Here is a 25762-nt window from a genome sequence, read left to right as displayed (position 1 = left end):
ATCTATACCTAAAGTTATTATTGTAAAACTGCCTCATGCTAGTATGGCATAGCCGCTTTTCCATAGAAAAATTGGCTGTGTAAGAAACTTTCCACTGGCATACCAGCACGGATGGTAGGAGAGTTGTACTTTCTCAGCAGTACAGGTGTCAGTAACTTCCCACCATTAGATAGGTGAGTGCAGATTTATACAGCAAGATAAATATGTCTTGGTTCTGCTCTGTCCGTTTGCTAAAGATTCCTACCACCTGCTTTTTTAACTGCCACAAAGCACTGTAGCTCCAGTCACTCATACAAAGCTCTTTTGTAATGTTTTAAGAATCTGTGAAAGGTCTTAACTTCGTTAGAGATTCTGTTTGGTTGGCTGCTGAGAACAGAAGTTTCACTGTAGAGCTTTTAGCTCTAGAAGAAGCTATGGGTGTAACTCAAGCACCTGTGATACCACAACCTGATCTTTCTGCCCCCAAGCAGACCTAAGCGAGCGCACACCGGTGTCCTGGCACGTGCTGGTCCCCCTGCTTACACCAGCCTGCTGCTCTCGGCGGCAATCATGGTCAAGCTTTGTCTTAACACTGTCAACGCAAAGAGGAGGAGTGCAGTTGGGTCACTTGCAGGCTGGTGAATAAAAACCAAGCCCTGTGGTCAGGCAAACACCAAAGATGTCATAAATCCCTGGACAATTAGTTACCGAAGAGTACCCGATAATAGCAGGCACCTGTTTTAAAGCCACCAAAAGAAAGTATTTGCCCACTTCTCACCCCTTCAGACACAGAATATGAAGTTGTAGAGCTTGTCCTTTAGAGAGGCCAAGAGTATGACTGGGTTAAAGAGCAGAACAGAGTGGAAAAAAGACCTAGAAGAGGCTAATAAATATGCTTATCTGGATGCAGGTTCTAGCTCCAGAAATCCTTAAACCACAGAATTTCTGACACTGGGAGGATCCAGCTGGGGACAGATTTGCTTTGCATGTGTCCCTGTTTCTTCTGCTTTTTTTCTCCAAGCTACTGTTAGTGGCCACTGTCTGAGATGGATGGCATCAGAAGGGTCTTTGGTCTGACCCAGGGTGGCTGTTACAAGTCTGTATAGTAGGGAGAAGAGCAGCTTTAGCCTTTTATCTTCTGTAGGATTGCAGTGATTTATACCAGGACTTGAATATGGGATTTGCTGGCTAGTTTTAAGGACTTCTTGTGCCAATTCACAGGAATAAGCTGACTTTTGTGCTGGCCTAATACTGTGAAAAATAACCTTTGTTTTCTAGGAACCAGGATCTTTTGTCTCTTTAACTTGGGGGGGGGGGGGGGAAATACTATTCTGTGTGTGCAATACTAAGTGTTTCAGTCCAATGGTAGTATTGGAATGTCCGTAGCAAAGTTAGAGCATATGATGTGCATGTGGCCTTTGTATTGTTCAGTAACACAGCGCTGCTTTTGCTTTTGTTTCCTGAATAGGGAAGAGGACAAGAACATTTTTGATTACTGCAGAGAAAACAACATTGACTATGTAACCAAAGCCATTCAATCAAAAAAAGTGGATGTGAACGTCACAGATGAGGAGGTATGGACAAAAAGATAAAGACCATCAATCTGCTAACTGTTTTGTGTATTAATTCAGCACCACTCCTTTTCAAAGTTGCCTGGTTAGGATTGTTATAACAAGGAACCACAACAGTTGAACAAACACTTGGTCGTTGAGACAATCTGTTTGAAAACAGCTTTCCCCTGGATTTCTAGTAGCGTGGATGTACTAATAGTTGTGCTGTAGCATATCATAAACTTACTTTCTATGTTATTTTCAGCAATATCAACAGCCACATGCAGAATAAGATGCAAATACTTCCCTTTGCCCACCTTGTACACTAAATGTGGTCAAACAGAAGTATAAAGTGAAGGAAATGGCTTTTTTGACCCAGGAACTCTGTTCATGGGTGAAGTAGGACTTCTGTCATTCCATCAGCTTGTCGTCATTCCCAGGTGGAGGGAAAATGAGTGAACACTGCCTTTCCAGCTTCACAAAAACAGTGACGTTATCCAGTCGTTCTCTGCTCATCAAACTCAAAACACCATAGGGAGATAATGCAGCCATTGCTAGAAACATCAAGAAAAATGTAAGTGTCTAGTATTGTGAATTGGCTTGATCCTTTTCTTGGTAAAAGTAAACGGCTGGTGTGGGCAGTTTCCTGTTGATCCTTCAGGAAATCCAGCAATACCAGCTTTATTGCCTTGGTTTCGATGCTTGCATGCTGCCACCTAGCCCTGCTCATGGTCCATCATATCTACAGCTACTTTTGCCCGCTGCTTTTCAGCACATTGTGTTTTGGTGAACAGATGAAGTGCTTACACATTCATAGACTGAGACGCTACAAATTCAGTTGGGTTCTCCTGTAGCTCTAAGCAGATTTCTGCCCTCTGAGCCATGACAGCCCCGGCTGGGGCTCTGAATGCTGATGGCAGGGCCTTTTATTATTAATCAGGAATTCATGTGAATTAATTTTCATAAGAGAGGAGGGAGGGTGTTCATGATCAGAGTTGGAATTTCACATCATAAATTCAATGAACTGAAACTGTCATGTGCCAGTGCCATTACTGAGCTCCATCCCTCCTTCTGCCGATCACAGGTTACGGAAGTAAATGTCCAGGGCAGTCCCACAGAATACAGCTGGAGTCCTTTCATTAATAAAAGCTCATTTTGGAGATCACACACTTGCAATAAGTGTATAATAGCATCACGTTAGCACTGCTTCATTTCCACTGGCAAGATGCTCTTTGGTAGCAGTGTTCAGCTCATACCTTCCTTTGTGTTCAGGCAACAAATGTGCTTGGTTTTAGCCAAAGAAATTTTGGTTGGTTTTTTTTAAAAAAAAACACAACAAAAACCAAACCAAAATATTTGGTGAAAGATGGCTGAAATATTCTTGTACTCTAACAACTTAAATACTTAGAGTTGGATCTGAAAACTGCCAGGCGACATTCTCTTTGGGAGTTATCTGTGAGTCTCTGGTGTAGGAGGAGACTTGTTTCTGAACTAACGGATATTAGCACTTGACTGTTGGCTGGGCATGGAATTGCTTCAGCACACATAGGAGCGTTTTGAAAACCCTGCCTACCTGTGAAGCGTTCATGGGAAGATTCCCACTGGTGCAAAATTCCACCATAGATGAAAGTCTGACAGCCTCGGTGATTCTGGCTTGCCCCAGCAACTGCTCAAACAGGGAAGTAAGAACCTTTTTCTAAAAAGCATACCAAAAAGAAAAATCTGAAAGAAACACTTATTTCATGTTACATTAAGGAGCTGAAACCATTACCAATGTTGTTTGGTATCCAAATGTGTGCTTCACAGTCTGGAGGGTAGCTTATTTTCCAGTATCATGCAGGTTGGTTGATATTTCAGAACCCATTTTAGACTAGACATAACCCAGACCGAGCCTTTGGCAGAATGAAGTGTATGCAAGCATAATCTTGTATTTTTTATTAACTGTTCTAGTGTTACCATATAAATACATCCTGCCAACTCCAGAAGATGCCTCTGCTAGCCCTCTGGACATAACTCACGCTGTCAATCCTTTGATTTAAATGCATATAAATTTAAAATGGCAGCAGTGATGTGTACGAAGAGTTAACTTGTTATGAAACAAAATCTACTGAAGCACCAAATAGTCTCATGCTAAACTGCAAAGACTAGGCTCAGGCTTTCCTTGTACAGTAAAGACTTGACTAAGGTTGTAAGGTGCTTAGATTTTATTTCTCTGTGATACATTAGTACTGCAACTGTATCCCTGCATTTTGTGCAAACCTGAAATACGTTAGCAAAAGGAGAAAAGGAAAATGAAAATGTAAAATGGGGACAAGCCAACTTCCTCAAAGCAAAAGGATTTCAGAAAAGGCAGTAAAGTCTCAGGGGTTGAGATAGGTGCACTAGGCAGCTTTCATAGCCTAAGTGTCTTTTCCCTGCAAGAAATAAAGATTGTTGTGTACAGCATTCAAGCCAGCTTACCTGCTAACAGTTTGGATATAATAAACTTCAATTTAGAATTAAACAAAGAATCTAATGGCAGTAATCATGTACAAGTTTCCATTTACTGTGTCTAAATTGCCCAGAGTTCAACAGAATAGCTTGCATTCACTTAGAAGAAGTAGCCCAGACTAAAACAACCCGTTTCTCTTACATATGACAGCAGGACTAATGAAATAAAAAATGGACTGTGGCTGTGAAGTCACCACAGGCATGTCCTCGTAGTGTGGGTTGCTTGCTGCCTTTTTGAGAATGGTGTGTCTTCAACTTTTAACAAACTAGAAGCTGCTGAAAGGCATAGATGAGTTGCTTTGGTAATTTGTGCCAGGGGCTGTGGAGGTTGTAGATAGATAATATTTTTTTTAATTGCTGGAGAAATCCCAGTAAACAAACATGTTACCTGTGTGCAGTAGTTAAGCCCTTGCCAAAACTTTAATGAAAGGCATCTGAAATAATGCTCGCTTAGCCCCCGATCCTTGTGCTTTTGAGACAGGAAGTGCCAAATTGGTGCCAGCTTGCCAAGAAAAGGCCGGGGGGGGGGGGGGGGGGGGGGGGCGCGGAATGGGATTGAAGAAGTATCATGTTCTCCTGATTTACAGGCTTACTCCCACTAGAAGAACTTCCCCAAATGTTTCAGAGCTCTGAAAGCGATTGGCTTCCAAATCAAATCTGAAGTTTACCTGTATAATTGCAACAATGGCCCTTCCATTCACTGTTTTTGCTATCACAGGGGGAAGCAACCAGTCTATATATCTCTCTTCTTAATTACTGGTAATAAAACACTTGCCACAAGTTAGAGTGGCTTTCATTACTATACAGCCATTACAGCTGCAAGCATCATGCCTAGAAGTATAGCTTAATATTGTAGCACATCCATTCAGTTTGGCTTTGTTCTCCTCTTTCTCTGCACTGGCTAATTGATGTGAAAATCATTCCCATCCGTTTGTCTGCTGAGACTCGGCATATCTGAGACAAATCCCTGTCCTGTGCTTTGTTTGTGAACACCCTGTGACTTGGAGCTGAGCAAAATTGATGTGCTGTTGGCTTGAGAAACCGCTGCAGAAGCTGGCCAAGCTGGCAGTGGTTATCCAAGCAAAGCACAGAAGATTTAAGAGGCAGGGTTAGTGCACTGGGGCTATTTTTATGCTTTTTTTTATTAAATACTTCAAAGGTGGGGGAAAATGCATCCTCTCAAGTAACTTCTGTGACTGCAGTTGTGTTTGAATTGCACGGAGGGATTACCTTGATGTTTGGTTGCATTTAGTCATACCTCACTACTGCAGTGCTTTCCTATGTGCAATTATTCGTGTTGCTTCGACTCTCTTACTGCTTAATGAAATAGTCATATGGGAAGTGTTTTGGGAAAGCTCAGTCTGTGGCTCTTAGATTTCTGCTATGTTATTATTTAACCACATAAACACATGTTACGTATGCTGATATAAAACAGCAACTGTGCAGAGTAAAGAGTTTTTCAACACACATAGGTGATACCCATGCTATACAAAGAGTTGGGTTGTACCTTCAGTGTAAGTTTGTCTTATTGTTGAGGTTTGTTTTAAGGAAGACATGGGACACAAGTGGACTTTGTAGTTGTATAGCTGCTTAAGTACCTTAGGTAGAACTCCCGAGTGATTTAATTTGGCTGATACTATGCAAACAGTAGTGAATATTATCTTGGTTTAAATACAAGTTCCTTAGGAATGCTTTTTGTTACGTAGTAAGTAGGCTGAAATTCTTCTGCAGATATTTTTGCTTCCACATGAAATTGTGTGCTCTTGCGCAGAAGATCTCCGAAGTCCCTTACACCCTGTGTTTAGGGTGTAGCACGCTGCAAGGATGCAGACATTTCTTGCATGGAATGTGTCAGCTTTTTAATAGTGAACAATTACAATACAGAGCCATTTAAGACACTATTTAGAAAATATTGTATCCATTTAGAATTGCAGAGAAAATATATAGGTAAGCAGAGTGTAATTACCCAAAGTGGAATTGGCCCAAGAGTTGAAATCCATACTCCTGCAAATAGCACGAGGAGATTTTTAATGACTATAGATGATCACGCTTCACTTTCTTGTCTTGTTCAAAAGGCAACTTTTGCAGCAGAACCAGCCTTCCAGTGTCAGGGGACAAGACCGACTGCACCGTGGTGCAGTACCCCCTGAGCTGACAAAACTGGCAGCACCATCTCTCCCAAACTGTTGGTTTTCCATCGTTGGTCTCAGCCAAGTTCAGCACCAACAAGACGAGATTCTGCTTGTCCAGAGACAAACGCAAACCAACATATTTTAGCTACTAAGCTGTAATGTGCATTTTGATATAAAGGATAGAAGTACCTTTATATGGTTGTGTAATTGCGCAATAATTACAATTGTGTAATGACAGTGTTATTCCTCTACACATATATAAAGGAAACTGAAATCATCTATTGAAGCATTTATTTCTGTTGTGCATATTGCAAATAGCGCTTCTTTCTTTTGAAATAAACCTGTGTGGCGCAAAAAAAGTTGGTATTTATCCAACCAGAATCCTGTCTTAAGTAATTACCAGTCCAGAGATGAGTTAAGGATGCTAAAGATGAATTAAAGATCTTTCCACGTTTACCAATTGTTTTAAATTGTACCTCTTTCCTCCTTTTAGACTTTGATAGTGGTGTTGAGTGCAAGAACATTTAATTAATTAATTAAGTGCCCCATGGATGTCATCAGTGCTTCCATGTAAAGTAATTTTCAGAAAATTCATTCTAATTCAAGGTTAATTAGTGAAACATTAAAATTATGTGTTACAAAAATTAATTACTTGCTGGGTCAAAAAGTGTGTTAAAAAGCTTAATGCCTTGTGTCTGACATTGCATTTTCTGACTGAAAATCATGTTCTGCCTCTGCTGCCCTGCCCAAGAACATCCCCCAGAAGCAGCGTGAGCTTCCGTTGCAGGTATCTTCTGCCCCTCCTGCTGCTTTGGCACCGGGGTCAGGAAATTTGGCTCACAGTTCCCATTAGCAGATAAATGAGTTGCTCACCTCGTTCCCCACTGCTCTGTTGAGAGATTTATAACCAGGCGGGGGCTAGTTTAACTGATTTTATCTGTGAAGGTCTGTGGTTGTTTTCTGTAGCATACTGGAAAACGCAGGTCAGCCTGACAGTGTCCCAGCTGGGGGGTGGTTTCCTGGTTGTCTGCAGGGTGATTTCCAAGGAATCCCCTGCAAACATCTACATGCCATCCTAAATCAGGAGAGACTGATAGTAACAGTCTAATTTACTAAGGTACATGGTAAAGGAGAAAACCTTCTATCTCAAACTGCTTTGAGCAGCTTTTCTCTTTGGAGCTGCCAATACATAAAATCTGCAGTTTGTAGCAAATGCGTTAGAACTGCGTGTTCAAACTGTTAGTGCTTTGAATGCGTGTTTGCATTAGAAGAGGATTAGCACTCCAGCCTCAGCACAGGGCTGTACCAGTCTATGAAACCGTACCCCAGCTCTGCTGTGATGTCCTGTTGCAAAAACAAGCATTACCTTTCACAGGCTTGGCTGTTTCAGCCCAGAACCAGGGCAGCCGGCACCCATGAACCCAACCCCAAAAGCTTGGCTCCACTACTTCCGAGGCCAGCTGGGGTTTCAGATGTGCATGTCAGCCCTCAGAGGGGTCCTTTGCTACTTCCCATGTCCTTCACAGCAGGAAGAGCTGAACTTCCACTGCATCCCTTCCCATGGCGGCAGGGAAGTGCAGTGAGACTTCAGGTGTGCAGAGACTTAGAGAAAGGGGATGGGAAGAAAACTGCAGAAATTTGGGAGGGACTGGAGGCATGGCTGCAGCAGCCTGTGTTGTAGAGCTGAGAGGGGGGCTGGTCGTGGGCGATGCCTGCCCAGGCACCCAGTTTTAATCTTAAATCACAGTGGAGGCAGGGCCTGTGGGTTGAGCATTTTGGACCTGCCAGAGGAATGAGCTTTCAGGGACTTGGCATCCCAGTGACTTCGGGTAAGATTTTTCAATGCTGCCTTGCTTGGAAGGTGTTGCTCCCAGAAAAGTCAGAAGTGTCAAAATCCTAAATCTATATAGGAGAACAAATCATGCCATGGCTCCTGCTTGTCATGCTTTGCTGTTTTTGCCCTCTAAATTTTTTGCTGGCTTGTGGGTTTGATGCTAAATTTATGAAAAATCGAACTGTGTGTCAGTTTTAACATTTCTAGCATTATTTTAAGTCCAAATCAGGAGCAATAGTATGTTACAAACATTATTGTAGGGGGTTTTTTTAAAGTTTGTGTTAATTTTGTTATTGATACTCAATACTTAACAGCAGGGCTGTGATTCTCTGTGCTTTGGGGTTTTTGCTGGCTGTGTTAATTTTCTCCTGGATGTTGCAGGGCCGGGCTCTGCTCCACTGGGCGTGTGACAGAGGACACAAGGAGCTGGTTTCAGTACTGTTACAGCATGCTGCTGATGTTAACAGCCAGGTAAGAAAGGAATAAAAGCCTGAATTTGATTGATGTGTTACGGAGCCTCCTGCCCGAATGTTTCGTGTGAAACTGAATTCCTCTAAAACTCCATAGTGAGTTCTCTCGGGGCTCTTAGCACAGAGAAGAACATCCAAAAAGGTAACCTGGGAAAAATAGCAGAATTTGGTTGCGTGAAATACGTAGTCTTAAGGGATGTTTTCCAATTCTTGCTGAAACTTCTTCCTGCAGTAAAGTTTTTTGATCAGCTGGCTGTGGCTTCCAGTGTGACTCGTGGCACTGACGGCAAGAGGAATTCCCTGCGTACAAGGTGTTTGGTAGCTTCCTATAGAAAGTGCATTCTCCAGTGTAATTGTTGTAGCACTACAGTCTCAGCAGAACTCTGTGGACTAATGGAAAGAGAATCCCACTTTGCCTAGCAGAACAGCATCTGATAAATGCCTCTTTTCAGCAGAGCACACCGCAGGGGTAGGTGATGTTTCAGGTCACAGCGTGGTGACCATGTGACAGCTGTAGTTGGGTCTCGGTGCTGACTGACGGCAAAGTCAAACAGCTGACACCATTTCCATCCCCACATACCTACCTCACCCCCTTGGGGGTCACCATTTCTAGCACAATTCGACTTAACATAAAGCAGCAGCTTTTGAGCCACTGCAGTTTGTAGCCCGTGTGTCTGAGCTTAATTAGCAGCAGTTTTAGGGTACCGTAGTAGACCAGGCTGTGAACTGTGCTGCTTCAGCAAACGCTTTGCAAGTGGTTCATTCCAGCCAGCCAGCTTGAGTCTGCCTGCGCCTGTGAGTCAATGCTCCTAGTTTTGTCAGCTTGTTGTAATTAAGGGCTGACCTGTGTAAATGTGATCGTGTTCAGAAATAATTGTTCAACATATTTCTGTCAAATTATGATTGACTGCTTTTTAGCAGTGTGGCATTTACTGGCTTTGCTCTTCTGCCCAGTCTGGCCATAGATACACCTCTGCTGACAAATTTGCTAACTCTTACCAGTGAGATCTTAAGCAGCGTTGTGATAAATGCTTCAGGAATTTGTAAGAGGTGGCCCTTAAGCACGGTTGCAATCTGATGGCTGATCAGCAGACCGGTGGTGTTCACAGGCTACAAATAGCGGAGTTGGTATTTACACACACATGAAATTGTCATTAAAAAGTCTTTCTTGCCCTTGTCTGGGCAGAATTGCTAGTGGGATGAGTATTAGGAAGCAGGGCTCTGCAGTAGCTGGTGAGAGATGTATCCTCGTGCTTAGATCTCGGGAATTTCAGTTGTAATGGATTTTATAGGATTTTTTTTCTTACTTGGAAGAGGAGCAGTGGAGCCAGTACAAATGGGAGGCTTTGCATGCCCCACTGTCAAACTAGAGCATCGCCTTTCAGTCAGAGCTAGTGGGCAAATGTGTTGGGTATGTAGGGGAACAGCTTTGCATTGAAATCGGGCAGGAGTTGGATCAGGCACGCGCCCATCCCCTTCAGCCTGGCAGCCTGGGAGACGGTTCTGTCTGGGATGCTGTACCACCGCAGCAGTCTGAAAAATCACTTCCCTTTGATGCTCGTCTCATTTCTTCAGAGGTAAAGTCTGACTCTTGGAAGAAAAGGCTGAAGGGAGAGTCATCTTATTTTTTCCCTGAGCATTAATTTTCTGTTAAATTCTTCTCTCTTTTTCTTTTTGATGTATTGCACATTCTCTAACCAGATTATTTTTGGCTGGTAACAAAAGGTTAATAATAGCCATAAAAAGAAGATCAATCTTTGATATTTTTTTTTTCCCCCCACCAAGGTAATAAAGGAGAATTTTTTTATAAAGGTCTCTGTTCGCACGTAGGTGTATGCCCAGAGAAAGCAGACACATTTTTATTCTCAGCCATATATAAATTGCAATAACATTTCAAGACTTTGTGACCTAATGTTTATTTCTCTTTTTTTTTATTTTGACCTTTACCCTGTAAGAATTCATATCCAAAGCAAGAGCAGGAAGAATTTTAAGAGCAAGTAGAAGAAAATGGGAGAGGAAGAAACTCTGGCTTCCTAACAGGCCACAAACCCCACAGTGCTCAGGTCTTCGGGTGGTTTTCTGTCTTGTTCAATTTTGCAGCAGTACGTACATGCAGGCAGCATAAGAGATAAAGAATAAATTAGGGATTACAAGGGTTATGAGCAGGTAGGGAAGGAGAGAAATACAGACCAGTGTGGTTTTTTTTTTTTAATTGCCTGTGGTTTAGTATGCTTCTAAAAAGTTAGTCAAACAGCACGACACATTTATGCTCTCTTCCATTACCTTTTTAATAAATGCTCTTCCCTCTTGGCTCTCTTGGAGTACGCAAAAGGATTTAGCTGCCCTAAGCAGATGGTGACAGTGGTGCTTTGCTGGGTGACCTGAAGCAAGTCATACCAGTTCACTGTGCCTAGAGATGTGTCTTAGTCACTTTTTGCTGCCTTATTTTAGTTATCTTTGTAGTACCTATTGTCAAAGTACTTGCGGTCTCTAGATCAAGAGGGTCCTGCAGGAGTCAACTTACTGCTCTTCGCTGATTAACAGCTTGGAAGCTGGAGAAGTTGCCTGGCTCTGCTCGTTCCTGTAGCATGCTCGAAAACGCTTTAATTCTGGGAATAACCAGCCCTCCTGCACCGCAGCTGTCCAGCGCCTGTGCTTTTTGTTTTAACAGTGGCACTGCAGTTTCAAAAGGGTGGTTCGCTAGCGTCACTGAAAAGCTGCAGCCACGGAGTTCTCTGATTGTTCGTAATTGGCTCTAATAGCACGTTTAAAGGTGGTAAGCGATTGCCATGGGCAAGAGGATACAGAAAGGCAACAGGCTCCTCTGCTTTGTTGCAAAGGGGCGTTTGGGTAATTGAATTACCTAAATCTTCAGAGCCAGAGGCCATTTCAAAGTGGGTGGTGGTATGGTATTTTGGAGCTCTGCTGAAAATACCCAGAGCTTGGCGTTCAGTCTGAGAACAGCCTCCTTCCACTAGAACTGTTTGCCTAAAATGTAGACTTCTAATTCAGCGTTGAAGTGAAAGGAAGGGGAGTATATTCATAACTTAAGAGTTATGAAGGAGCTTGGCAATGTGATTGTAGTATGCGTTTCTAGCTCAAAAATATATGAAGACACGAATGAGATTTCCTTGCAGAGGATGAGCAAGAGGAAAACCTTTTTCCCGTACAGGGAGAGTTTTTCCTTGCAGTATTTTCTCTTGACCAGGAGGTTTTCTGGGGCCAGGGAAGGCACTGTGTGCAAGCCGTGCAGAATTACACCCCGGCTGTGCTGTGGCATCCTTGGTGTTCCCTGTGCCAGAAGCAGCAAGCTGGCCTGGTCAGAGACTTTTCTTTGTCCTCAGTTGTATCTGGTGGTGCAGTGCCAGTGTGGAGGAGGCGGCAGAACTCGGCTTCACTCCTGGATGTGTGACACTGCTCAACCAGCTTTCAGAGGATCTCCTTCAGTGTATTTAGGGGGAAGATCGGCTGTGCATTGCTTCAGTGCTGTTTGGTGGAAGAGTGCTCTTGGGACAGGGTCTAGGTCTGGTCGCCTCCTCCTGCGAGAGCAAGGTGGCTTGAAAAGGAGGATTCTGTGCTCTGGTGCAAAGGCCCCATGTGATTGCTCACCCTATGCAGGGAGCATTGCAGGTGTACAAATTACTAGTGCTGTTTTAAGAAAGATGAAGGGCATCGTGGTGTAGTAATTGTCCAATGAGAGATGGACAAATACCATCTCTCATTTGTAACACCAAAACAGTAGACCGTAGACTGTCCTCCTGGACCTGCTGTGGCTGCACTTTGTTCCATTTGTAGGCATTCTTTACTCCAAAATAATAATCTGTATTGTGTTCAGGGTGTGCCCTTGGGAATGCCTGGGGAGCTCTCCTGGAGTCGTTGCTGCAGATCACTTTACTTTGAAAAAGCTTTTCAAGCCTATCTGGCCATGTCAACAAGTCTTAAAATAAATATTGTTAGTTGTAAGTGGAACTGTATCACTTGACACACAGGATAATCAAGGGCTGTGTACATATCTACATGGTAGAGCAGCTGAGTTAAAATTGTATCTAAATATTATTTTATGATTTTCAAACTACATCATTGTGCAGTTCTGTTAATCAACTTATCAGTGTAATGGTAATAATTGCTGTGTGCTAAAATTGTACTATAATTATGACTACAGAGATGAAAAAAAAGCTATAACTGATCTTCAGTTTTTATTTGCTGACCTTCCACTTTCCTAGTAAAGGTGCAGATCACCATACTGAGACTTTAAACCGCTTGGCAGCAAGTTCTTGGTGGTCACTCATGGACCCTCAGGGGTTTGAGAAGGAAACTTGAGAACCAAAGCTGAAAATCATCGGGTTAGGAAATCTGTTGCTAGTATGTGTGGATTTTATTTTATTCATTCATATACACCAGTAATTTCAGCGAAAAGCATCTAGTGTCTGTGCTGTCTGCAGAGAGTTTGTTGCTCTTTGATGCCAACGTTTTATCTGTGTCTTGTGCCAGTTCACACAAGGCTGCACCGCTGTCTGAAGTCGTGCTTGTTAGCTTGTGATTTTGAGTTAGCTGGATTTTTATTTATTTTTTTTTTTTAATAAGACATCTAGAGCATCAGGAGGAGTGTGGTTGTCTCTCCAGCTTGTCTTTTTTCCCAGTCCCCTGCCACGCACTTGTAGCAGACAGCCGCTTCCCTGCTCTGTATTTGCATGCTAACCCATTTGTGAGTCAGAGGGCTTCTGGAAACCGGGATGTGGAGTAGCCATCCCCTTGTAATACCTTCACTCACATCCTCATTGGAGACAAAAAAAAAAAAAAAAGAAAAAAATCTTTTCAAATGAAGACAATACAAACATAATAAATGGCAGGGAGGGTTCATCTCCCTCATGACTCAATCCTTCTCAAACAACATTATTATTGACTGGCCTATTGGTTGCCAAAAAGGAAAATCAATTGTACTAGAAGTAGTTGCTGGGCCACAGATCATGGTACTAACCCAGCAGAGACAGGTTGATTTTTATCAACTATCCAAAGACTAATTTCCACCATTAGCTAAAAATGAAGTAGAAATTATGGATATGTCGAAGATTGCTAAGATTGATGGTCTGTTGGTTTTGTTTTATTTGTATGTTCTTTTCTGTTTTTCTGTCTGACTCTAAAAGGATTGTGTCTGTACAGGATAAAAAGAACTAAGGAAAAGTCAGGCCTGCTTGCCTGACTGGTTTTTTTTTCTTTTCAGTGTTGTTCATTTGGAGTTCACAGCAAGAATACAAACTGCTTCAGTCTCTGTATGGACCTCGTGTTGCAGGCGTTGCATAGACATTTAAAAATGAAGCTGATCTCTGCAAGCATGCCTCCTGCATCAAATATAGGTCATGCCCTCATTTTTCTGTATCTGTAAGGAGATACTGAGGAAATCAGTGTGGGCATCTTGACCATTCTGACTGAGCACCAAAGGCCACAGGCTGTAACCACAGAACTTTGCCCCTCCCCAGTGAATGTGTATGTGTGTGTGTCCGTCCATGCAGCCCACCACCTTTACTGCAAACTGATGGGTGCAAACACCCTTGTAAGTAGTATGCCAGCTGCCAAAGTACTCTGCTGTTACGGCCATTCTCTAAACCTGGCTAAGATTAAAAAGGAAAATGTCTGAGCCTTGTGCCCTTGTAGTTAATGTCCCTAATATAAATTTCCCCCTAAATATACTAAAAGCCTGGCTCATAAAGCCAGGAGGGACCCTGTCCTGGATCTGATGATTGCTGCAGAGGGTTTGGCGTAGTTACGCTCACAGCAAGCAAAGCAGGTACTGCTGAATTGACCATTGCTGCGGTAGAAAGGCACAGTGGCAAACGGATGAAGACACAGAACAAAGATGAAAATCAAAGCAATGAGAGCAGAATTATTAACTACAATAGTTTCACTTTTTCCTTACATACGCACGCACACCCTGGCCAATCCCTGTCTCAATATTTCTGAACTCAGCTTTGCCAGGCAGATCTCAGAAGACTCTGCAGGCTCGTACCCCTTCAGTCTTGACATTGTTGCCAATGGGTGTGAAAGCCATTAGCCAAAAGAAAGGAGAGATCTGCTTAGTGACAGAGGGTAGCTTTCTACATTAAAGCATTGACATGGTGCCAGTCACGCAGTTATTAGAAGTGGCACAGCTCCATGTCTCTCCTGCGGGTCTCTCTGTAGAATGTAGATTGGCAGCAGGTTGAATGTTAAATGGTCACCACTCAGCAGATGCTGATTTCACCTACTGGGAGAAAAGTCCCTTTCAGCAGAAACATTTGCAAAATATTTGCAGCTGTAAATATATGCTGGGAGATGCAGAGATTTATCCCAGGTTTGCTCTTCAGCATCCAAAGACACCTCAAGCCTCATCAACACAAACTGTAGGTTGTACAGATGATGAGATGTTTCCTTCTGCTTGTGCAGGCTGGGCATTTTTGCATTGTTTCTTCCCATCTTCCAGCTTGACATGTACAGTCTTTGTTTCTCCTGCTCCCTGTAGACATATGAATCATTGCTTCATTGCTGGTGCAGCAAAGCGGTTGGCACCCTTGCTCAGGCAGTACGCGTGCAGCATTGCCTGCAAAGCAGGCTCACCAGCTGAGGAAGCAACTGCAGGCTTCTGTGGCGTTCCAGCCATGATTTCAGGGTCCGCACGGTCCTTTCAACGACTGCATGCAAAACCACCGTTTGAAAAGTGAAATCCAAAAGCTGGTCCTGAAAAAAATAGCAGTGGTTTCTGTTGCTTTAACCTCAAAATCTAAAGCTGCTTTCAAGGTAATCAAAATGCAGGGTTTAAAGCCGGGACCGAGGACAGCAGCACATTTTAGTGTATTGCTGTGAGATTGTGTGGCTTGCGGGCTTCGCCTTGTATTGAGGGTTGTCTTGTGCAGAGCAAGGCACTTTCGTGGCCAGTGCTGGTGCAGGAGGAATGCGGTCTGGCAGTAGCACATCATTTTAGCTCAGGGAGCGTGACCACCCTCTGCATCAGGGAGCCTAGTGCTTGTTTCCATACCCGACCAGCACAGCTATTTTGTGGCATGGTGGCTGCAATCTCTGGCGATGCTCACAGTAGACAGAGGCCAGGAGCACTGAGCTTTGAGGTCGGTGCAGGTGGCACTGTGGCGTGTTGTGTGTTCTGCTGCAGAGGAGAAACAGCTATCTTATTCTCTACTGTCTTTGTAGAGGCAAGAAAAGAGGTTTACCTTGAATGCCTCCCTGGGAGGAGGACCTGGGATGGTCCCATGCCCCTTTGTCTCTTGGTCTGGGGGTCATCTTTGAAATAAGCATGTGTTAAAACACCTGTAATTTGTGAAGTCATTGTTGGAAATGCTTTAGCCCCTCATTAAGGTATTTGGTTAACTGCGCAAACAGGATACCACTGGTAGCCAAGCTGGTTTTTCAGGTGAACGCATCACCATAGGAATGGTCTCTAATCACCATAGGAATGGTCTCTAGCCTTGCTTCATTTCCTATAGCCTTGGCGTCGCCTCTCCCTGCCAGGGGAACCACCTTTGCCAAGCAATCAGCTACTCTTTGTTCGGGAGAGATGGTTCGTAGAACATCTTTTTTTGCATTCAGCCTCTTGGAAGAGCTTTCCCTGTTTTGAAAGAGTTAAATTCTGCCACTCACTTTATCCCTGAGGACTTTCCAATATGAGAAAGTCTGGTTTTACTTTCCAAATAGAATTTTGCATTCATTTGTTGTCAGCAGGTGTCTCTCCCAGTTTGCTCTGAAAAACTAAACAAACCCACACACAACAAAACACCACAAAAAAACCAGTTCTTACTAGCATCATTGGGACATCTGGAATTTGCAAGCTTTGGTGCAAAGTACTTTTGTTAGTTTTCCTAAATAAGACTGTTCTAACACTTCAGATGTCGGGGGAATAACTCTTTATGCTTATTTTGTTTAGATTTTAAATAAGATTTTTGATGACCATAGGTATTTCTTGGCTCCGTGGATTGTAAGTGGCAAAACAGCACTCAAACTGGCAAAGCTAATTTAGGAGGTTCCTGTCTCTCGTTTTGCACATCTTACTTCTGCATTCATGAGAACAGCTGTCAGTGCAGGAGTCTTTCTGGTGTAGTATTGTGTCTCCAGTGGCAGGGAAGAGTGAATGCTTAGGGGACAGAGTAGGGTAAGCATGCAGTGATAATTTCATATATTTTCCCAGAGTCTGTGGCTTGGAGGCTTCCTGAGCCATTGGTATTATCTTTGCGCTCCTGGATTTTTCTTTGATAAATTTCTCTCATCCCTCTTTGGATTCCCAGCCTTTTATGCCAGTGGGAGTTCTGTAGTTTAACTGTGCATTTGCTTTGCACTTGCCACAATAATTTCATACGAGAGCCCATCGTTCTTGTGTAATGAGAAACAGTAATTGTTCCCCCAGTTACCTCCTCTATCCTGCTTTTGACTTTATTGGCCTCCTTGATTCCCCTTGATCACTCCTTTTTCAGACTAAGGAGTTTAATCTATTTAATCGTACCCCATTTGGAAGCTGCTCAGTAACTTTGCTCCTTGTCATTCTTTGAATCATTTCTAGTTCTTCCTTATTTCCTTTCAGATGAAGGGAGTAGCCCTTCTTTCAGTGCCCAAGCTGTAAGTGCAGTAAGAGGTTTAATGAAGCAATATAATGACGTTTTCTTATTTCCTCTTCCTTTTTTTTTTTTTTATGTTTTCATGTTGCTTGCCTTTTACTAACTACTGTTGAATACTGAGCCAGTGTATAATAGAGCTGTCTATAATAACTCATGATCTGTTTCCACAGAGGTAATAGTTAGTTCAGAGGCCATCACTGTGGATTTAGACTAAAGATTGTTTTTCCAAATGTGCATTACCTGGTGTGTATTAGCACTGAATTTCATCTGCAGGTTTTTTACCCTGTCACTCTGAGATCCTTTTGTAGCATTTTATAGTCAGCTTTTGGTTTAACCGGCTTGGATGCTTCACTCTCACCCTGGTTCCCCTGTTCGTTTGTGTGGGTTGAACAACCCAAGCCCTTGCATAGATCCCTCAGAGACTCCAGCAATCACCAGCAGTTGTGCAAGCTGGTGGTTCAATCTTTACTTTTGTAATCAGTTATCAAGCAATGCAAAGACCTTCCCTCTTGCTCTATGACAGTATCATTTAATAACCTTTGATGAGAGGATGTATCAGAAGGCTTTTGGAAATCCATGTGAGCAGGCATCCCTGCTGGTGGGAGCGATAGGAGGTCTCACCAGTGCTTTCCTGTATAGGGAGACAGAGGCTGATGCCGTCTCCCTCAGCCTTCTGCAGAGAGACTGCTCAGTTACTCCCTTTTGCAACAAAACAAGTCAATCCTATCCTGGAGTAACCTTCTAGTTTGTCTAACAGACCAGTTGGCTGACCCAGCTTAGACATCCCATGTTGAAATGAGTCTTCTGTCCTCTTACAACAAGGCTCAGTGTGGCTGGAATAAATCACACTGTCCTGGGAAGGGTCTCTTATAAAATGAAGGCCTGAACTTAAAGTGAAGGTAGAAGGTAAGTTGTCTGCCACATTTGTTCTCGGGTTCAGAGTTGGCTGGCTGCAAGCTGGGTACCAGCGCTGGAAGAATTGGTGAACTTCCATCATCTAAATCTGTTTCTGCTGTTCCAGCCAATTAAACATTAAAATGAGCGTGACAAATAAGTGTTCATTTATGGGTCAATAACTGCATAGTATGTCTGTGACATGGCTGGCCGAGACAATCCATTTCAGTATGGTCCTGGGCAACCCGACATCTTCAAGTATGTAATTGCTTTTATAGGGAAAGAGAAGTAATAAGGATAATGTAGCTATTGGGCCCCAACTCACTAGTTCCGAAACTTCCCCTTGCCAATCAAATTTCTTTGGTATGCAACCCATTGTAGGCTCATTCCAAAGGCATTATTGTGATGTCAAAAAATATCCTGATGGATATATGCATTTTCTCCAGTGTTAGATGTTACCTTCTTGAAGACACTGGCTTTTGTCTACCAGCCAATTAACTATCCCTATAAAGAGCCCTCGGTGCATGCTTTATGGCAATAGACAGGGTTGCCTTGTCCCTCTCCTTTCCTTTTCCCCTCCCCTATTATATCTATTTTTTCTCATCGCTATTAGATTATTAAATGCTTAATGACTATTCCATTCCTGCTAACTATACTTTTGATGAGCTGCAGTAATAAAACTTTGTAACAGTAAAGTGTGTGTCTGTTTCCTTTATAGGAAGGGCACATTTGGGGAGCTGAAGTAATGGGGGATAAAACTCAATTAATGAATAGAAATAAAAAGAAGTAAATGAGGTAATCAAACTCAGAGAAATTAGTATTGGCAGGTTCTGAATGATGCTCTTGGATGAACAATCTTTCAAAATCCTTCCTTGTATGCTGCTGCCGTCTCTTTATTTATTATTAAAATAACATGATCCATGAGGCGCTCGGGGTGACTCCCAGCCTAGCTAATTCTAATTAATCCAGTCAGGGAGAGCAGCAGGGTAAGTGGAGCAGTCTATCGGATTGAAATTCATAACTTAATTGAGGTCAAAGTCCCGGGTTGGGAGAACAAAAGTCTTTCGCTGGGACCAGGCAGATCAATAGCAATAAATATCTGGCTTGGATACAAGTAGCTTATAGTGACGGATTATCTGACACTGGCCAGAAGTCTTGGTCTTGTTCGGGGCAGAGTCCTATGGCATATACAGTGTAGGGTGACTTTAGTCAGTGTTCCCTCCAAAACCCCGAAGAACCCATAAAGGGCTCATGGGAGCCACAGAAGAAGGATGCCCGTAAAGGACCCCATGTGAGTCATGCTGAAATTTGGATTTGGTTTCTCAAGGTGCGGGTGTCTCATCGGTAGCACAAGGGCATGTGTCACATTAGTGCTGATGGAGGTTGGAAGAAGTTGCTCAGGCTTACAGGAACTTGGAGCTAAATCACAGCTTGTCCAGAGAAAGACCTTTAGGATCAGGGGAAGCTGAGCAGTAGATTGATGGGCTTTATGCCAAGTCTGTATTTATAGTATGTTTACATAAGAGGAGAGAGGAAGGTTGGAAGAGCGAAGCGTAAATAATCATTAAGGTAGATTTGTGGTGTGAGAGAAACCAGCAGAGGCAGATGTGGTCTCTCCTGTTCTTCAGAAAAGCAGTCAGTGTCTCTGCTCTGACCTCCAAAATGTTGTGTTTTGTAGGGATTTGTATGTGTTAGTGATGGCTGGTTTCCCAAGCCCTTACCCAAGCATGGCACGACTTTGGGTGTTGACCACACCACTGATCCCCTAACTCCTAAGCCAGGGAGGAAGCAGGAGGTCCTAGCCCGAGACCTGTGGCATTGCATCATACGCACAGCCTTCCCTAGGAGCGGGTACTGAAATAGTCGTGAATACTGGCAGCTGAAGAAGCTTCTCTGAACTTTTAAGTAAGTAGGTACTTCAACTGGAGTTCAATATTAAAATGCAGTCTTCACCCAGTCGGTTATTAATGCGATGTTTATGCAGATTTGACTGTTCTGCATGTATCCTCTTTGCAGAGGACAGATACTGCTGTGGTCAGCATTCGATACACCCCTGATGGATGTTGTTCTGCCAATGTACTTCAACACATCTTGGAAGAGAGATGGAAACCGCAGCTTGGACACAGGCAGTGACTTAGTTTGACATACCTGCTCCTCCCATTAACACTGCATAAGACTAAAGCATCTGTTAACGTCCAACCTGCCAGAAACATTCAGAAGATCTCTTGGGCTCCACTGTTCAGGCTTCGAGGTCTAGGTCAAACACCTTGTCTGGTCAGCTTTCAGGTTTTGACATAATGAGCAACTGTTGATATTTCTCTGTGTGTGAACAGTTGCTGTACCCTCACACCCTTTTGAAACTGTGTCTGGAAGACACCTCTGGTTTTCCACTGCATAGGGACAGAATGTTGTGAACAAGGCAGCTGTTCAGTAGATGCATATACTTGAATTACTGTTACTATATACTATATATACACTATATATATACTATATACTGTTACTATATACTGCTGCTCTCCTTCGGGTCCCACTCATGGCACAACCTCAGCCTCTTCCTTTTGAATTGGTGGCTTCACTCTCCAGGTTTCTGTTGTTGTTTGTGCATTCCTGCTGCATTCCTGCTTCATTCCTGCCCAGCCTGGACGGGAGCAAAACAGAGTTCCTGAGGCTGTTAGACATTACAGTTGCAAAAAAACCCCACACTGGCAACTGTCGTTTTCTTGTGTTATCAGGGGGAGAGGCAGGGTGGGTAATTTATGTCACGTGTGTATAAAAACTAAGAGAAAAATCCAGATGTACCATAGTGCTGAACCATTTAACAGTAAAATGTTACGAGCAATGCATGTCCTGAATGCACAGAACTTTGAGATGGATATTTCCCTTTAGCTTACATTATGGCTCTGCTAAAGTTTAAGAGAAAAAATTTAAAATAACGAGTATTACCATTGTTTTCCTCTTCATAGAGACGCACCTGTGATGCTGACCTGCTATTTGAAATTTTCAGAACCAGCAATCGATGTGCTTTCAGGTGCTTTTGCTAAACTTCAGGCTCCCCCCATCTGGTAGTGGTGGTAGGCTAGTTTTATTCATTAGTGAAGGAATTTGGCATTTTTTTCAGCTAAGAGAAGTAACAGGAACCGTCTATTCAGAGCCGAGTTATCCGCAGTTACGTATGTTATGAAAAAACACAGTGGTAGATACCCAGATCTGTAGAATCCGTGTTGATTCGGTGAGGAAGTTCCCTTTATGGCTATTTTCAGAATCGAGTTCAGGTTTCTAATTCTCCAGTTTTGCTACAGAATACTGGCGTGACCTTGAACAAGTCACTTAATTTCTTTTTGTCTTGGTTTCCCATTTGCGAAATGGTGGGGCAAACAATCATTTTTTTTCTCATGGATATAACAAGATTATAAAAATATGGTAGTTCTAAGATCCTTAGAAAACTGATCAAATGAAATTAAACAGATCTTGCAGTCCAGATAAAATGAGATGAAACAAGCATGAAACTATTAGTGAAAGAAATGTTTCTTTATCTTCTACAAATAAAAATGCAAAGTGATTAAGTGGGTCTTTTCTAGCTATTAGCAATAACGGCTCTAGCCAGCTGACTTCTGTCACCCTGGAAAATTAATTTGTGGGGTACAGTCTTGACTTTAGTGTGCTTACAATAAATACCCCTAAAAATGCTGTCACCTTCTCTGATGCGTGATGTTACGGCTGCGATAGTACTGCAATTATTTGCCCTGCAGATAAAAAGTGACTGCTCTAAATGAGGTGCTCTAACACAATGGCTTTCAAATTTCTTTTAATTGATTTTTGTTTTCCCCTGCCATATTTCCTTCCTTTACTGTACATCCAGCAGTATTTTTGTGAGGTAGGGGAAAGGAATGGGAATAGCTTTAAAGGTTATTCTTATCCAGGACTATCTCGGAGGTCTGGTTCATGGGATGCACGTGCACATGGCTGTGCAGCGGAGCCATGGAGAGGGGTGGCCCAGAGATGGAGCTGAGCGGCTGGAGGTGGCTGTACCTCCAGGCAGCTTCTCGGCCGCACGCTGGAGAAAACCACACACGTCCCTGCTGCTGCCAGTGAGGCTGAACACAGTTGGTGATGAGCTTTGTGTGTGTGAGAAGTGTTGCGAGAGAGGAGGAAAACACTAGCTCTGTCTATAGGCATTTTCCTTCCCTGACCTGGTGATCGGATGAGCAACGTCTCCCTTTCAGCATGGCCCTCAAAGCAAGGTAGTGATTAATGAAGAAAAGAGTAAGGTAGGAGTTTTGACTGGTTGATTTTCTCGAACACAGAAGGAAGACAAGAGATGTATTTCAGAAAGCTATAGGCTGGAATATGCTACAGAGAAACCTGGAGACATGTTTGGACTTGGCCAGGGACCTAGTTACCTGTGTACGGAAATTTCAATTTACTCTTTTTTTCTATTTATCTTTTTTTTTTAAACTCAAGTTTTAATCACGTTCAGACCGCGCAGATGAAATGTGAGTCAGAAGCCAGGTCTGCAAAAGCTGCCTGGTTATCTTCTCGGTGATGCCCTATTCCTGCTGCTATTGTCAGGATATTTTCAAGCGGTGCTCACAGATTACATGGTGATTTGGCTTTTGAAGTGGTATGAAATTGAGCATTGCACTTTAAATTCCAGTGGTCAAACTCAGAAGATATTTGTAAAGTTATGGCTTAGCAATTGCAAATGATCAATTTTTCATAGCTTAATAACCAAGTGCTTGTTTTTTGAATGACGGGAAGTGATCATATACACCCTTACCTCCAGTCCTAATTGCAGAGTTAAAGAGGTTAATTTAAAGCATGAAGGCAGTTTCGATCTGGATGTTTCACAGCAGCAGAAAAAGTCAGAGCTACGGTGACTTCAAATCATTAATTTTATTTCTCAGATGGAAAAGTTATGCATGGATGTGGTCAGTTTGCACTCATTAGCTGGTAAGAAACAACTTTCTAAGCCAGGGGAGCCCAGTTGCTTGGGATAAATCACAAGGTAAAGACAGATTATAAATGTGTATTGAGTCTAAAATCGAAGATGATATAAACTATTCAGGTAGACCTGTTCTAAATCTCCAGGTTTGTTTCTTTTTTGGCTGTCAGCTCAAGCATTCCTCTTGTGCAGATGTAAATTGTAATACGAAACAGCTCTTTGAATTTACCAAAGAATAGCTACAAAATCATAGAGAAAGTGGTACATTTTGTTTTGCCTGGTGGAAAGCCCAACTTGAGTAGAAAAGAAAATCTTTTCAAGTTTTTAAAACATTTACTAAAAATGCAAGTTTTCATAGCTCTGCCCAGTTCTGTCCTCAGATGCATGTGAGTGGTGGATGTGGCTGCAGTGCCTTTCCATGCACCGGCCAAGGCAGACCTGTAAACTACCCCATCGATAAAGGCAGGTTTAATTTTGCACTCAGCTCTTCTACCTTATGTTGTCCGTAGTAGCCAGCAGAAATGTCAGTCACGGCATCAAGCAAGAGCAAAGACCATCCCTATCCCAAAGAGATCATCTTGGCATGAGATGCAGTGCAACAGGTAGCGCAAATAGAAAGGTTGAGTGAATGGAAGGAAAAGAACAAAACAGGGATCAGCAGAAAAATGGTACTCTTGGCTCAGTGCTTCCCCAAGCAATGCCAGACAGCAGTGACACAGAGGGTCATGGCAGAAGTAGTCTTATTGTAGATGAAGGATGGTAAGGTGTCATTACCGAGGACTCCTGATGAAGGATAAACACGTGAATTCCCAGCTTAAGTCAATGGGACTTCTCTTGGCATGTATCTCAGGGCTGAATGTGTCCCTTTCTGATCGGTTAAAAAAAAGCCCCGCAAGTGCTGTGTTTTACCAAGTCCATTGGGAGATAAATTCAGCGATGGGGAAGAAATGGGAGACTTTTCATAGAGAAAAAAAGAAAATTGCTTCATTTGCATAGGAATGTATCACAGCTGTAGCCAACGCAGAAAATGTTTCCTCATGGGATAGGGTGGTTTAAAATGTTAGCTCCTATGGTAGCATCTCCTGCATCATCAAATAGCATATAAACATCCAGCTCAGTGCTTTTCAATCATCATTTTGTCTTTGAGATGCTTAGTTTGTAGCTGGTGCTACCCTTCAGTGAGTCAGCTGTGTGTCCTGCGAATCTGGAGTTGTAACTAGTCACAGATGGTCCAAGAGATCAGAAAATAGATATAAGATGATGTTGGGGGTGTCTGGTGTGCTTTTAGCAGCACTTATTTCCCAAACACAAGCAGATTAGTGGTTCCTTTATCAGGTTTGCTTTCAGTGCGGTAGGCAGGAAAGTTCACTGCATCTCTGGAGAAGTAGAAAAAGAGAAGGGTTTTGCCATGTTTTGTTGGCTAAATAAATTCTCCTGAAAATGTGAGTTCTAGTTATTGTTGCTGCCACCAACTTTACATCCTACTCTGAGCCTGAGGAGTTATATTTGAGATGCCACATCAGGATGTACCACCATTGCCGTGATGTCTTGGCCATGCATGGTTTTTCCTGTTGTCTTCCGTTCTGTCCAGATACTATTTGCTTATTCTCATTTTAAAATACTCGACCAGTTTTCACCTGCATTTCTCTTGTGTGTCTCGTGTGTAGCTAAGCTACAGGTCTACAACACGTTAAGTGGCTAACGCCTGCTCAGGCCTCCTGCTATCGAGGTCTGTTGGAGTGGGGTGCCTAGGTATCCCCAGGGGCGAATCCTTTTGTTTTCCTTTCCCTAACATCTGAATTGTCTCATGCCCACGGCTTCAGCATCTGGTATTTTTGCACCCAGTTACTGGGCGTTGCTCCATTCTGCTGTAGCCGGTAGCATGTGATTCCAAGTGCTCTCCCTGTGATACTATCTAGGGAAAAAGGGAGAAATGCGGTAAATGTCTGATCTTTAGCACTGAGAGTTTCGTTTTGCTGCAAAAAAAAATCCTCAGCAGTGTTTTAGTGTAAGATTCAGAAGGTTTCAAAGAGGCATCAGTTCAAGCTGCCTGCTCTGTGATAGCCAACAAGTGGATCTTTCAGATGTCTGAGTGTTCCCTGGAGGTTCACGTTATTAATATCTGCCTTATGACAGGGTGGCTGTGCTGATGCCAGGTTTTTTTTCCCAGCCGGCATGATTAATTTTTCTTTCCTTTCTTAATATCTCGGAGCCAGATGCTTCTAAATGTCCTCATAGGGGTGTACTGCTGTTCTTAACCGCTCCTCCTTCCCCCCCCCCACCCCTTTCCAACTAATTCATATAATGGCTCCAGAGATGCGTTTTGTAGAGTCACAAAAAGCAAAACTTTGAAAGCCTCCTAAGGTGATGGACTTGACATGTGCAGATCTGGCCTCCTGACGTTCCTGGTGGGTTTGAAAGCTTAGTGCCAGGTAGTCTGTCAATAACGTTTCCCATTTCAGAGTGTGCTTATTTGCCTAGCACTTTACAAATTATATCCATGCAGAACTGCTGAAATGCAAGTATTTCTGGTGGGAGAATAACCGGTGTGTTGGACTGATGTTTTGGAGAAAGCAAAGGAAGTTTTGGCTGAGGAAAAGGAGGCACACTTGTATTCTTTATGGGAAGTGCCATCGATCTTCAAGCACAGATTTATTTTAAAGCCTTCAAAACATTGCTGACTGTTTGGTACTGACAAAGGTCTTTATTTTGCAAACAGAAGTTAATTCTCCTGGAGAGCTCTTGTTCCGAAGTGCAACTGCACAGGCTTGAGTTTTACCAGGTCAGAGAGCAGAAGACCTTAGCAAGCTCTACAGCAAATGGCTTGTTTCCAAGGTGTTCATACTTTTGCCGTTTCCATCCATCAGTTCCCTGCAG

At 42.9% G+C, this 25762-nt stretch overlaps 1 protein-coding gene across 6 annotated transcripts in view; it reads left to right on the top strand.

The window, feature by feature from the left end:
* The window catches only part of ACBD6 (acyl-CoA binding domain containing 6), an 87986-nt gene that overhangs the window by 36059 nt on the left and 26165 nt on the right, over positions 1-25762 (top strand). For 3 of the 6 annotated variants that reach the window (XM_055724821.1, XM_055724825.1, XM_055724826.1), the window contains exons 5-6: positions 1448-1553; positions 8367-8456. In XM_055724821.1, the coding sequence (XP_055580796.1) occupies positions 1448-1553; positions 8367-8456 (196 nt within the window). Of the gene's footprint in view, positions 1-1447; positions 1554-8366; positions 8457-19621; positions 19849-19959; positions 20358-25762 lie in introns of those variants that run through there. The other 3 variants (XM_055724822.1, XM_055724823.1, XM_055724824.1) reach the window with 3 other exon arrangements.

This window comes from Falco cherrug, chromosome 12 (genome assembly GCF_023634085.1).
Source record: "Falco cherrug isolate bFalChe1 chromosome 12, bFalChe1.pri, whole genome shotgun sequence".
Classification (NCBI taxonomy): domain Eukaryota; kingdom Metazoa; phylum Chordata; class Aves; order Falconiformes; family Falconidae; genus Falco; species Falco cherrug.
Note: the sequence above shows the minus strand (reverse complement) of the source record. Positions and strands in the feature narration are given on the sequence as shown.